The sequence below is a fragment of the Electrona antarctica genome (genome assembly GCF_951216825.1).
Source record: "Electrona antarctica genome assembly, chromosome: 21".
Taxonomy (NCBI): domain Eukaryota; kingdom Metazoa; phylum Chordata; class Actinopteri; order Myctophiformes; family Myctophidae; genus Electrona; species Electrona antarctica.
The window spans coordinates 4,386,287-4,401,419 of record NC_136802.1 but is presented as its reverse complement, the minus strand read 5'-3'; the positions used below and the strand labels follow the sequence as shown (position 1 = coordinate 4,401,419).

Genomic DNA, 15,133 nt, shown 5'->3' with positions numbered 1-15,133 from the left:
TGAGGGGTGGGCTGACAGGGTCTAGCCCTGGGAGTGGTCTCCTCTGAGGGGTGGGCTGACAGGGTCTAGCCCTGGGAGTGGTCTCCTCTGAGGGGTGGGCTGACAGGGTCTAGCCCTGGGAGTGGTCTCCTCTGAGGGGTGGGCTGACAGGGTCTAGCCCTGGGAGTGGTCTCCTCTGAGGGGTGGACTGACAGGGTCTAGCCCTGGGAGTGGTCTCCTCTGAGGGGTGGGCTGACAGGGTCTAGCCCTGGGAGTGGTCTCCTCTGAGGGGTGGGCTGACAGGGTCTAGCCCTGGGAGTGGTCTCCTCTGAGGGGTGGACTGACAGGGTCTAGCCCTGGGAGTGGTCTCCTCTGAGGGGTGGGCTGACAGGGTCTAGCCCTGGGAGTGGTCTCCTCTGAGGGGTGGGCTGACAGGGTCTAGCCCTGGGAGTGGTCTCCTCTGAGGGGTGGACTGACAGGGTCTAGCCCTGGGAGTGGTCTCCTCTGAGGGGTGGACTGACAGGGTCTAGCCCTGGGAGTGGTCTCCTCTGAGGGGTGGGCTGACAGGGTCTAGCCCTGGGAGTGGTCTCCTCTGAGGGGTGGGCTGACAGGGTCTAGCCCTGGGAGTGGTCTCCTCTGAGGGGTGGGCTGACAGGGTCTAGCCCTGGGAGTGGTCTCCTCTGAGGGGTGGGCTGACAGGGTCTAGCCCTGGGAGTGGTCTCCTCTGAGGGGTGGACTGACAGGGTCTAGCCCTGGGAGTGGTCTCCTCTGAGGGGTGGGCTGACAGGGTCTAGCCCTGGGAGTGGTCTCCTCTGAGGGGTGGGCTGACAGGGTCTAGCCCTGGGAGTGGTCTCCTCTGAGGGGTGGGCTGACAGGGTCTAGCCCTGGGAGTGGTCTCCTCTGAGGGGTGGACTGACAGGGTCTAGCCCTGGGAGTGGTTTCCCATCATTAAAAGGGGTGTAACGATACATTGTAACAGCGATACGATACATGGACGATATATTGGTTCATTATGGCGATACGATACGATTCAATGATTTGAAATCGATACAGTAACTATTTAGCAAAGACATGAAATACTGTACAGTATGTGTGAAACATGTGCTGGGATAGTGCATATTGTGAAGGGAAAATGTATGAATTTTGATATAAATAAATAAACGCAGTGATTCTCTGGAAAATAAATAGACATTAATATAATTAAAAGCCCTCTTTTTCTTTTTCTTCTTTATTGATACAATCGATACTTTGCATTTCAAAACGATACGATACAAAGTCAATGTTGTCGATTTTTCGATGGTCATATATATCGTTACACCCTTAATTAATAATCAATGATTTTTGTTAGAGATGTCCCGGTAAAGTATCGGATCGGCCCTTATTTGTCATATCGGGTCATATCGGTATCGGCAAATATGCCAGTCTAACCACCGATCCGACACAGGGGTATGGGGTTCACACTATGGCAGGTAAATAACATGTTGGGGCATGTGGAGTTTGCTTTGGAGTTGCCCCAAACTGCAAGTGCACATTTGAGTGAGGAGTCTGCTATAAACACAACACAAGATATATAGCTAGATAGCTATAAACACTATATTCCCGGACGGTGGACTTCAAAATAAGATATTTTTCTGTGTGGCGTTTGCATGTTCTCCCCGTGTCCCCTAGGGTAGGTACCCTCACAAAAAACATGCAGTAATCCTGGTCTCTAAACTGCCTCCCCCTGGCCAGATGGAGGGGGAAGGAACTGGTCGGAATAACGTGTTCCTTCTACGCGCTACGTCCAATCAGGGAAACTCCCCCCTGTCAGGTGTAAAGGAGCAACTTGGACACTCAGGCATGAAGGAAGCATGAGTTCAAGTCCGTTGCTCTCCCCATGTCCCCCATATATGGGGACTAGGTTGGCGGAGGGTGTGTAGAGCCCAGGATCACATTAGATAATTGACACAGGGGTGAAAAATGTGTTACAAAATCGTGGGATAAAAATTATAGAAAAGAAAATATAGATATTTTTTTATTATTATAAATGTTATTCTTTGGTATTGGTATCGGCTAACAGAAATTGTGGTAATCGGATCGGAAATGAAAACAGTGTATCGTGACATCCCTACTTTTTGTTCTGTTTTGTGTCATTATAATATTTTCCTGATGAAGACCTGTCCTACAGTCTTATACCATAATGTATAATTATAATAAATAGCAATACATTTAATCATATTTCATGTCAACAGCCTAAACATGGATGTATACTTTTCATATATAAACAACTAAACATTGCAATATGAAATAACAACCCAGAAGTCTTGAGTTTATTTTCTTCATCTTTTCTTTCAAAGTTGGTTTATTTACTTCCATATTTCTCAAGCAAAGTTTTTTTTTTTTTTTTCATTATTATTAATTTTATATTAATGTAATTAAAAAAAGATAAAACTTGGAATTTTTCTGTCTTTTATATACAAGCAAAACAAACCCATATGAAATAAAAACAAACCAAAACAAATAAAAACGATATAAACGAGAACTTTAAAACAATCCCTGCAACAATACATTGAATAGGAGGATCTCTAGAAGCTTCTGGATGGGATTCATAGCGTAGCTCCGCCATGAACTCACAAGCACGGTGGGAGCCAAGAATCACGCACACACACACGACGCACGCACGCCCACACACACGCACGCACGCCCGCATACACACGACGCACGCACGCCCACACACACGCACGCACGCATGCCCACGACGCACGCACGCACACACACACACACACACACTCGGAGATGCCAAAAGGTTCAGGTTGTGTAGCTGAGACACACTAGTGATGCACCGAATATTCGGCCGCAGAAAATATTCGGCAGAAAATGGCTAGTAAAAATGCATTTTCGGCCTATTCGGTTTCGGCCCTGAATAGGCAGAAAATATATCACCGAATATAGTGTATGCAATTAATGCATTCAAAAGAGCTGAATAAATGTTTTATGGACCCATAATAGTGATTATTATTTAAGTTAAGTTTTGCCATAACCATTTATTTTGCCATAGATCAGGTAGCTTTTAAGGTACGGCCATGACAGCAATGGTAGGAAAAAAAGATGTATAATATTAATCATATTGGGGTATTCGGTTTTCGGCCAACTGTTTCCTATATTCGGTTTCGGCCAAGAATGTCCCTTTGGGTGCACCCTAGTACAGACTGGGAGGATATGCATGGAACAGACTGGTATAGCGTGGAGTGGCATATATAAAACAACTTAATGAGTGCAACGGAGCCAAATGCACCACATATAATCAACTACACATTGTGCCACACACACACACACGCGCGCACACACACACACACACACATATGCCCACGCACGCACACACACACACAGCGAAAATACAAAAAGAAAAACAGAGAACTTGTGACGACATGCAGTCAGTGCAGTGGTCCCCTCATCGACGACGGTTCTTTGTGCCAACACTCCACGATTTATTTGACTATTGCTAAAACACTGTTATCCTTTTTTTTCTTTTTTAAATACTTCATTTTCCACTTTCAGAGGCTTTCGTTTTTGCCCACAGTCACACACTATACCATACTGATATTATGACATAGTTCTATACCTCGCTCTCTTACACACACACACACACACACACACACACACACACACACACACACACACACACACACGATCATGCAACCAGTTTGTATCACCACTGTCGGACAGATTTCTTCCCCCCATATTTCAACTTTTTGTGTTTTTGTCGCAAATTAACGCCCTAATTGATCACACCAGTGTCAAAAAAAATAGTTTTGAATCTGAATCCTGAAGAGTAACAACAGTGTTGGACATAATCTGAGGTTTTAGACGTCATTATGAAGCCAATCATGGAGAATCTTTGGCTTCAATCCTCGCCTAAACACTGACTTTTTATCTAGTTTTTTTTTCTTTCTTCTTTCCCTGCCTTCGGTCTGATCTCGTCCGGCGGCGTGAATGAATCCGCTGACTGGACCGTGCAGTAGTACAGAAAGATGGCCGCCCCCCAGACCAGGCAGACACGCATGTCTGGACTGGGACACTTAACACTTTGACGGCGGCTGATTGTTTAATCCAGGGTTCCACCGCGCGTAACACGCTAAACCCGCTATTTGTTTAATGCGTTTAATTCGCCGTTTTAAAATAATTAAAAAGAAACAGCGGATTTGTGCCGGACCTGGTGACGAGGCCGTCGCGTCATGACGACGAAACCGGAAATCAAGTCCTCCTCTGGGCCGCCAGGGCTTCTGGGAAATTGAGCCCAATGCAAGTGGACGGGGGGTTTGTTTGGACTACAACATGCTGTGCAGGGTGGTTTCGTTTGGCATCGTCATGGCCGCTGGTTCTTCTGATCATAACAACCCATCGTCATGGCCGCTGGTTCTTCTGATCATAACAACCCATCGTCATGGCCGCTGGTTCTTCTGATCATAACAACCCATCGTCATGGCCGCTGGTTCTTCTGATCATAACAACCCATCGTCATGGCCGCTGGTTCTTCTGATCATAACAACCCATCGGACTATTTTTCGCCGGATTTAAAGGTAATAAAACAATCTCGGCAGCGTAGCATATTGGATTAAATATCGGGGAACGCGGGTTATGCAGTAATACTGTTAACCCATTTAGGCCCGACGTCGAAAAAAAAAAAAAAAAGTCTTCTAAAATAAGGTTTCTGAAATAGCTATGTTTCTGTATCAGTGGTGCTCAACCTTTTCTCACGTCAAGGACCCCAAAAACTTGATGTAATTGGTCGCCGACCCCCATCTGTAAATATGTTGTTCCAAATGCTGAATAAAGTACGAACTGGATTTCCACTGTATAGTGATAGAAGACCACAGCATCCTCAGTGTTCCTTTTTTTTTTTTTTAAGATATTTTTTTGCGGCTTACGCCTTTTATTGGTTTTTGAAGGGACAGACAGTAGGCTGACAGGAAACGGGAGAGAGATGGGGGAAGACATGCAGTAAAGGCCGTGTCGGGCTTGGGAGTCGAACCCGCGACACACTGCGACTGGATTACCAGTCGGGTGCCCAGACGGTTACGCCACCGCCTGGGCCTCAGTGTTAGTTTATGGACCTATGGGTGCATGTTTTCATGACCGAAAGAACAAGACTGCTAATGCACTCAGTCTGAAATGAGTTCTCTCAGGTTCGGAGGCTTCCTGGCATCTCCCTTCTTAGGGAACAGGGCAAGTATAGCTCAGTCGCAGAGAGGCTCCGCGGGGAGAGGCTCCGCGGGGAGAGACTCCGCGGGGAGAGGCTCCGCGGGGAGAGACTCCGCGGGGAGAGACTCCGCGGGGAGAGGCTCCGCGGGGAGAGACTCCGCGGGGAGAGGCTCCGCGGGGAGAGGCTCCGCGGGGAGAGGCTCCGCGGGGAGAGGCTCCGCGGGGAGAGGCTCCGCGGGGAGAGGCTCCGCGGGGAGAGACTCCGCGCCGCAGCCTTCATGTGGAGGGAAGCCAGTGGAGGTGGTCTGGGCACTATGGACTGACCACTATGGATGGATGGGTGGGTGGGTGCCTCCAGGCACGCCCTGCGGGGAAGAGACCACCAGATTGTGCGGATCTACACCGTCTCCATGTTGGGTGTAACGCCCGGGATTCGAACTCGGGTCTCCTGCGTGAAAGTCCATCATCTTAACCACTAGACCAAAGGGACATCTCTGCTACCCCCCCCCCCCCCCTTTTTTTGACCTCCTCCCACGGGGGAAACCCGCTCCGGGTCACAGCACCAATGTACTGTATAACGCCCCGGGATTCGAACCAGAGGCCATCAGGGCTGAGGCTCTGCTACACTGACATGTGTGGGAACAGCCTGCTTACAGTCAGTCATATAGGGGCCGGAGAGAGGCGGTCATTTGGGTCTGAATGTCCCCGCAGTACTGGGGACTGACCGTAGCCTAGTACCCTACATGACCATAGCCCATAGGACTGACCGTAGCCTAGTACCCTACATGACCATAGCCCATAGGACTGACCGTAGCCTAGTACCCTACATGACCATAGCCCATAGGACTGACCGTAGCCTAGTACCCTACATGACCATAGCCCATAGGACTGACCGTAGCCTAGTACCCTACATGACCATAGCCCATAGGACTGACCGTAGCCTAGTACCCTACATGACCATAGCCCATAGGACTGACCGTAGCCTAGTACCCTACATGACCATAGCCCATAGGACTGACCGTAGCCTAGTACCCTACATGACCATAGCCCATAGGACTGACCGTAGCCTAGTACCCTACATGACCATAGCCCATAGGACTGACCGTAGCCTAGTACCCTACATGACCATAGCCCATAGGACTGACCGTAGCCTAGTACCCTACATGACCATAGCCCCCACTTCATACGTCCTGACGGTGCCACTGATATTCAAAGATTTGTGCCGCATTTTTCACGATTTTTCAAAAATAGCAGACCTACAAGCTCGTAGCGCGCCACTCGGTGGCGCGCTATGAGCTTGTAGGTCTGCTATTTTTCAATAGCTAAAGCATAACATAATGCTAACACACACAAGACAAGTCAGGAAACTAAAACTGAGGATTTTGATGTGTAAAAAAAAAGAAGAAAATAAAACACAAACAAAACAAACAATTCTACACGTTGAGAATTCACACCTGCTTTCCAAACTATATTCTCTTATTCTCTACAAAATGGAACCCTGAGCCACATTCTATTGCGCGCACACACACACACACACACACACACACACACAGACACACACACACACACACACACACACACACACACACACACACACACACACACACACACACACACACACACACACACACACACACACACACACACACACACACACACACACACACACACACACACACACACACACACAGGGGCGGGCAATATATAGATAGTATATTGACTTAAGTGATATGAGGCTAAAAAGGTACATTGTCTGGGAGTTTTGCACGTCGTAATACGATATGGCTGATTTGGCTAATTTTTCGCTATTTCTTTGAAAAAACGCAAAAAGAAAAATTGACATAATCATCAGAATATCGACATTGAGGTATTTGGTCAAGAATGTTTGTTGATATTTGATTTTTGTCCACATCGCCCAGCCCTGCCGCCACCCCCCCAAACCCCCCCCCCCTCCACACACACACACACACACACACACACACACACACACACACACACACACACACACACACACACACACACACACACACACACACACACACACACACACACACACACACACACACACACACACACACACACACACACACACACACACACACACACACACACACACACACACACACAGCTGAGCATTCTTTATTCTCGTTCGAGGACAGTGCGTTGGCATCGTTGGTGTATAGTCGCAGCTCGTCGTGACGTGGAATGGGAGCCGACGCTATGGCATACGGTGGTAGCGGGCGTTGGAGGGGGAGGGGCTAGCCCAGCTGCAGCCAATCACTCATTAGTATTTATGTGGGCATTTTGTGGAGAGGTTTAAGAGGAGCTCAAACTGCCTCCGTCCGTCCGTCCGTCCGTCTCCCACTCTGCTCCCTTTCATGTTTGATTGGCTGTTCTGGAAGGTTAGCTTCTTTTCTTCGTCCAATCAGGAGTAGATGGTGATGACTTCACTGCCTCCTCCTCTGACCAATAGGACGCGCTCCAGGCCCTCCGTCAGGACTTCCAGGAACTCCATATCTGGACGGTGGTTATTAAGGACCCACACGGCTTTGGGGAAAGATGATCTTATGCACCATTAAGATGATCTTATGCACCATTAAGATGATCTTATGCACCATTAAGATGATCTTATGCACCATTAAGATGATCTTATGCACCATTAAGATGATCTTATGCACCATTAAGATGATCTTATGCACCATTAAGATTATCTTATGCACCATTAAGATGATCTTATGCACCATTAAGATGATCTTATGCACCATTAAGATGATCTTATGCACCATTAAGATGATCTTATGCACCATTAAGATTGTCTTATGCACCATTAAGATTATCTTATGCACCATTAAGATTATCTTATGCACCATTAAGATTATCTTATGCACCATTTACATAACCCATTTAGGCCTAAAAAAAAAAGTATTCAGAAAGAATATAATTATATTCAAAGATTTGTGTCGCATTTTCACGATTTTTCAAAAATAGCAGACCTACAAGCTCGTAGCGCGCCACTCGGTGGCGCGCTATGGGCTTGTAGATCTGCTATTTTTCAATAGCTAAAGTATAACATAATGCTTAGTTAAAACACCAAAAGGGGTTCCCGTCCAGAATGTATTGTCACCTCATAAACACATGGAATACTGGGGAAAAAAATACTAAAATCACGGCACTCCATCTTTAATGCAGGTGCATGGTCCACAGTAACCTGACTCCGCCAGATGGGGCAGCAGAGAGTACACTGCGTTCCCCCCTCCTGCTCCCATCTGGGAACTCTCAGGCAGACTTGATGCTCCGGCCACAAAACGGCCTGGCCAATCAGCGGCAGCTAGAGGCGGGATCAAGGCATACACAGTGCTGCCTTGACCCAGTGTACTCTCTGCTGCCCCATCTGGCGGAGTCAGGTTAGGTCCACAGTTCATTAAATATATTTTTTAAATGTCTTTATATATTTTTTATTTGAACGTGTGCGCGTTTAATTGTAGATCTTCTACCTCCAAGTCAAACTCCTTAAAGGGGTAGTTCACCCAAGAAATGCCTTTATTTCTATCGTTTACCATTTGATTTAATTTTACGCATGTAGAGGAATTGTTATTTTGATCAACCATTATCTCTCCTAATGGTACCAACATCATGGTACCTAATGGTACCAACATCAGCACAGCATGGAATTGTGGACAAAATCTTATCCAACGATAACAAACTATTCTTGGGTCAGAGAGGCTAAATGTCATCAAATGGTGTTTCCGTGACTCAAATGGGTCAGAGAGGCTAAATGTCATCAAATGGTGTTTCCGTGACTCAAATGGGTCTGAGAGGCTAAATGTCATCAAATGGTGTTTCCGTGACTCAAATGGGTCAGAGAGGCTAAATGTCATCAAATGGTGTTTCCGTGACTCAAATGGGTCTGAGAGGCTAAATGTCATCAAATGGTGGTCCGTGGCTCAGATGGGTCTGAGAGGCTAAATGTCATCAAATGGTGGTCCGTGGCTCAGATGGGTCTGAGAGGCTAAATGTCATCAAATGGTGGTCCGTGGCTCAGATGGGTCTGAGAGGCTAAATGTCATCAAATGGTGGTCCGTGGCTCAAATGGGTCTGAGAGGCTAAATGTCATCAAATGGTGGTTCCGTGGCTCAAATGGGTCTGAGAGGCTAAATGTCATCAAATGGTGGTCCGTGACTCAAATGGGTCAGAGAGGCTAAATGTCATCAAATGGTGTTTCCGTGGCTCAAATGCAGAATAAATAAATGTCGCTAAAGGATACAGTTCTCGTCTCCCTCCTGGTTCCGCGGCGGTCCGGGCATGTTGAGCAGGACCAGGCGAGCGTCGTGAGACTTGTTAACGATGACCTCGTTGAGACGCACGGCCGTGTGCATCCGCCGCACGTTGGAGTGGTCCCTGAGGCAGGAGAAAAGGACAGTAACGCCCGGGGTTATTTATTCCATTAAATCATAGCGCCCAGCGATTTATAGCAGCGGAGCACTTTTAGCTACGGACCAGGTGTCCCAGATGTAGCTGAGGTGGCTAGATGTAGCCAAAAGGCTGTGGAGGCGATCGACAACAACGGGAGGTGTGATTCATCCGTCCTTTTTATCAATCTTCGTCGTAATTGATTGAACGGAGAACTCTGTCCTTGCCGCTCAGGGTGTTAACGAGCCCATTCTAAAAAGCAATACATTCTAATTCCTAATCCTAGTTTTCTGAAAAAAACTATGTTTCTATGTCAGTGGTGCCATTTCATGTCAAGGACACCCAGAAGTATCTGAAAAACTGAGTGCCACACTATGAGCTTGTAGATCTGCTGATGCTCAGCATGTCCCTGAAGGAGGGACGGACGTACGGCGCTCCTATACTCACGGCCTGATGCTCAGCATGTCCCTGAAGACGTAGGGCGCTCCTATACTCACGGTCTGATGCTCAGCATGTCCCTGAAGACGTAGGGCGCTCCTATACTCACGGCCTGATGCTCAGCATGTCCCTGAAGGAGGGACGGACGTACGGCGCTCCTATACTCACGGCCTGATGCTCAGCATGTCCCTGAAGACGTAGGGCGCTCCTATACTCACAGCCTGATGCTCAGCATGTCCCTGAAGGAGGGACGGACGTACGGTGCTCCTATACTCACGGCCTGATGCTCAGCATGTCCCTGAAGGAGGGACGGACGTAGGGCGCTCCTATACTCACGGCCTGATGCTCAGCATGTCCCTGAAGGAGGGACGGACGTACGGCGCTCCTATACTCACGGCCTGATGCTCAGCATGTCCCTGAAGACGTAGGGCGCTCCTATACTCACGGCCTGATGCTCAGCATGTCACTGAAGACGTAGGGCGCTCCTATACTCACGGCCTGATGCTCAGCATGTCACTGAAGACGTAGGGCGCTCCTATACTCACGGCCTGATGCTCAGCATGTCCCTGAAGGAGGGACGGACGTAGGGCGCTCCTATACTCACGGCCTGATGCTCAGCATGTCACTGAAGACGTAGGGCGCTCCTATACTCACGGCCTGATGCTCAGCATGTCCCTGAGGGACGGACGTACGGCGCTCCTATACTCACGGCCTGATGCTCAGCATGTCCCTGAAGGAGGGACGGACGTAGGGCGCTCCTATACTCACGGCCTGATGCTCAGCATGTCCCTGAAGCCCTCGGGCGTCGAGCAGCCGGAGTGTGCCGCTGCCGCCGCTGCCGCTGCCGCCGCTGCCCGGTGCTGCAGGGTCTTGTCCCTCGTCCACGTCATCTGGACCCGCCGCTGATGCTCCGTCGAGGCGGACCCTCCTCCTCCACCTCCCCCTCCTCCTCCTCCACCTCCTCCCCCTCCTCCTCCTCCTCCTCCCAGGCTTGACGTCTTTTCCCGGTCGCCGTCAGTGTCGTCGTCGTCGTCGGAGCCGATGCTCGTCAGACGCAGCATGGAGTTACGGTCCTTCACCAGCTGGGCCTGAACAGAGCCACAGAGTGAGACAGAGTTACACCAGCTGGGCCTGAACAGAGCCACAGAGTGAGACAGAGTTACACCAGCTGGGCCTGAACAGAGCCACAGAGTGAGACAGAGTTACACCAGCTGGGCCTGAACAGAGCCACAGAGTGAGACAGAGTTACACGACATTGAGGGGGTGAGAAAACCGAGCGCTCGGGCGCTGTTGTTCATGCAGCCCTGGAGAGGGACGAGCTGGAGTTTGAAATACATTGTTTTCATTCAACGAGGGCGGCGCAAATATCAGCACTTTATACTGGCATGTGTGCAACAGGCCCCTCCCCTCCCTGGTAGAAGACAGCGGAAAAAACCTTTTTGAGCCGAATGCGAACAAAAAAAGGAAAGCCTGGGTATTCACCTTTTTCTCCGCCAAGGTACTGGGGCTCCTTATGTGTGTGCTTTGGTTCCTTCAGGCGGTGTTGCCATGTCTGCTTATTATAAGCAATCTTTTACTTTCTTTTTCTGTAAAGTCACTTGCAAATAAATTATTGGTAGTTTTGCTGGTTGATGTTATTTTGGGCTTGATTCTAGAGTGTACAGTAGTTGCTTATTTGGGCTTGCTTCTTAAAGGACCACTTCACCACTTTTCAACATCTCTTCATATAATTGGTCCTCACTAATGGTCATGATAAAACACCACCATTTTTTCCTACTCAGTCTGTGTCTCATAGGAGAGCTTTGGGCAGTTCGGACACCCGTCCACCAGTGACATCATCATTAGGCAGATTTTTTTTTAAACAAGATTTGTTTTAAAATATATTTAGATTTGTATTATCGTGAGAACGATGGCTTCAACTTTTGCATTGCAACTTTTCAGGAAAAGAAAGCCTGCCATTTCTATTAGCTTGGATTCACCATCGATGATGTCACTGGTGGACGGGTTTCTGAACTGCCCACAGCCTTTCTATGAGACACAGACTGAGTAGGAAAAAATGGTGGTGTTTTATCATGAACATTAGTTAGGACCAATTATAGGAAGAGAAGTTGAAAAGTGGTGAAGTGGTCCTTTAATCTCGTTTAAACCAGTGGTTCCCACATTTCTTCACGTCAAGGAACCCCAGATTAATATGTAATTGTCCACAGACATCCATCTGAAAATATTTTGTGCCTTTTTTATTATAAATGTTTAAAAATATATTCAAAATGTTTCGATCTATTCTCAATGTGATTTTAAATAACAGATGTACAACCTCACAATGTGTCGCTGTGATCTTGTAGATCAGCTATTTTCATTTGTGCTCGTTTTCATAGACCTGGCCACTTGTTTCTCTTGCAAAACTGGCAACACAGCAAGAGAAAGAGGAACTTATGCAACACACAAAAAGGTGGATATACCGAGGCTAGTTTAGTTCAAGGACAGTCTAAGAAGGACGAGACGCGAAGACCGTACGGGCGACGCCATGTTGCTTTGGAAGGAAAGAAACATGCACAGTTGAGACCAAGGAAGCTGAACGCGGAAGTGTTGGCTGCATATAGCCCATTGCGCATGTTTCTTTCCTTCCAAAGCAACATGGCGTCGCCCGTACGGTCTTCGCGTCTCGTCCTTCTTAGACTGTCCTTGGTTTAGTTGTAGCATTTTGAATGTAATTTCATGAATGGCTAAATTTTAAGTTGTCGTAATTGTAAATCTTTATAATGCATTTTTTTTTCTTCAGTTGAAAATGTGTAATTTTAGTTGAGCGACATCGCGTCACACGTCACACCTTCTCGCCGAAGCACAAGTCATTCTACATACCTACAGAAAACACGACGTACAAAACTCTCTATTCAACACACAGAAACTAACTAACGACTAACATCATCAAGGTTTTACGGAGCACAGGTGAGACAGAGACAATTTAAATGGTTTTGTTTTATCAAACTAAAGTCATAGATGGGTGGGGTTTTCTTTTTAGACTGTGGTTGAATCGTGCAGAACAGATGCATCAAAGCCCCACCCGCCTGTTACTTGGGGAGGTTAAAATAAAACAAACCCCTAAGACATATTTGCACATGCTATTTGACCGACTTTTGACTCGTAAACGAATACACTCTTGGAGGTCAAGGTTGAGCAAAAAATATGAATACAAAAAAATCACACCCCTGTGAAGTGAGGGGCGTACATCATCATGACGTAACATGTCGATTTGCTAGGCCACATCATGACGTAAATTCTCCATTCGTTGTCAATGGGAATTTTGTGTAAGACATAATTAGCCGATTTGCTCGTCCACATATGATTCTCCATTCATTGTCAATTGGAATGTAATGTTTGTGTACGACGAAAATCTACACTAATAGCTGAATATAGGAGGGGCTGGCGCCCCTCAAAAACTTCTAGTGATTTTTACTAGTCGACTAGTTGTTTAACTACCTATTATGTAAAAAAACACAACACATTTTTTTATGATATTGGTACATTTAAAAACGGTACATTGGTGACTATAATCTAACATTATAGCTGATCTTGAGGCCTACAAAAACCAAAAACGCCTTTCTTATCAACTAGTCAACCAATACCAGCAAGGTCGACTAGTGGATTTACTAGTCGACTAGTTGAATAGTGGACTAGTTGCTTAAAGCCCTGAGATACATACAATACCATGTGAACAAGAAGGCACTGGAACAGCTCAGACGATTCAGGCCCTTGGTTTATTATAACAGGGTGCAAGTAAAAAGTGACAACGTTTCGATCAGGTCGTCATGATGACCTGACGAAGATGTAACTTACACATCCTGGGTCATGATGACCTGACGAAGATGTAACTTACACATCCTGGGTCATGATGACCTGACGAAGATGTAACTTACACATCCTGGGTCATGATGACCTGACGAAGATGTAACTTACACATCCTGGGTCATGATGACCTGACGAAGATGTAACTTACACATCCTGGGTCATGATGACCTGACGAAGATGTAACTTACACATCCTGGGTCATGATGACCTGACGAAGATGTAACTTACACATCCTGGGTCATGATGACCTGACGAAGATGTAACTTACACATCCTGGGTCATGATGACCTGACGAAGATGTAACTTACACATCCTGGGTCATGATGACCTGACGAAGATGTAACTTACACATCCTGGGTCATGATGACCTGACGAAGATGTAACTTACACATCCTGGGTCATGATGACCTGACGAAGATGTAACTTACACATCCTGGGTCATGATGACCTGACGAAGATGTAACTTACACATCCTGGGTCATGATGACCTGACGAAGATGTAACTTACACATCCTGGGTCATGATGACCTGACGAAGATGTAACTTACACATCCTGGGTCATGATGACCTGACGAAGATGTAACTTACACATCCTGGGTCATGATGACCTGACGAAGATGTAACTTACACATCGAAACGTTGTCACTTTTTACCTGCACCCTGTTATAATAAACTAAGGGCCTAAATCGTCTGAGCTGCTCCAGTGCCTTCTTGTTCGCATGTTACCTGTCCTGCTTCTGAGATGCACCAGACTGGCCTGCTATAGAGCGTCGCAGTCCCGCCCCCTACCATGGACCAGGAAATGAATCCCAATGCATTTTTCCCATAGACATTTCAAAAAGTATTTATTTAAAGACGGTTACGCCGCGGACAAAGCCAACTCGAGTCGTGACAACTCATGACAACACAAACAATATTTTGGACCAAACAAATAATTACAAAGAAGAAAAACAACAAAAGAATGTTGTAACCTGCCTGTTTTTTTCTTCTTTCTAATTATTTGTTCGGCCCAAAAAATTGTGTTTGTTGTCATGATTTGTCACGACTCGAGTTGGCTTTGTCCGCAGCGTAAATGTCTTTAAATAAATACTTTCTGAAATGTCTATGAGGAAAATGAACGGAGAATCATTTCCTGGGCCCTGGTAGGGGGCGGGACTGCGACGCTCTATATCTATAGGCTAGAGGCGCGGCTGGAACTCCCTTCTACATACAATACCACATCAGTATCTATCCGAGACAGGACGGGTGCTACTGCTAACGCCTAAGGTGGTCTACTCAA

The 15,133-nt window shown here is 47.0% G+C and overlaps 1 protein-coding gene across 1 annotated transcript in view; it reads right to left on the bottom strand.

Moving 5' to 3' along the window:
* Window positions 1-7,211: 7,211 nt before the first annotated feature.
* Window positions 7,212-15,133, bottom strand: part of slc12a6 (solute carrier family 12 member 6) — a 62,228-nt gene continuing 54,306 nt past the window's right edge. The window contains exons 22-24 of the mRNA XM_079491736.1: window positions 10,777-11,096; window positions 9,425-9,558; window positions 7,212-7,677 (exon numbers count right to left, since the gene is read on the bottom strand). Of these exons, the coding sequence (XP_079347862.1) occupies window positions 7,586-7,677; window positions 9,425-9,558; window positions 10,777-11,096 (546 nt within the window). The 3' untranslated portion in view covers window positions 7,212-7,585. The remainder of the gene's footprint in view (window positions 7,678-9,424; window positions 9,559-10,776; window positions 11,097-15,133) is intronic.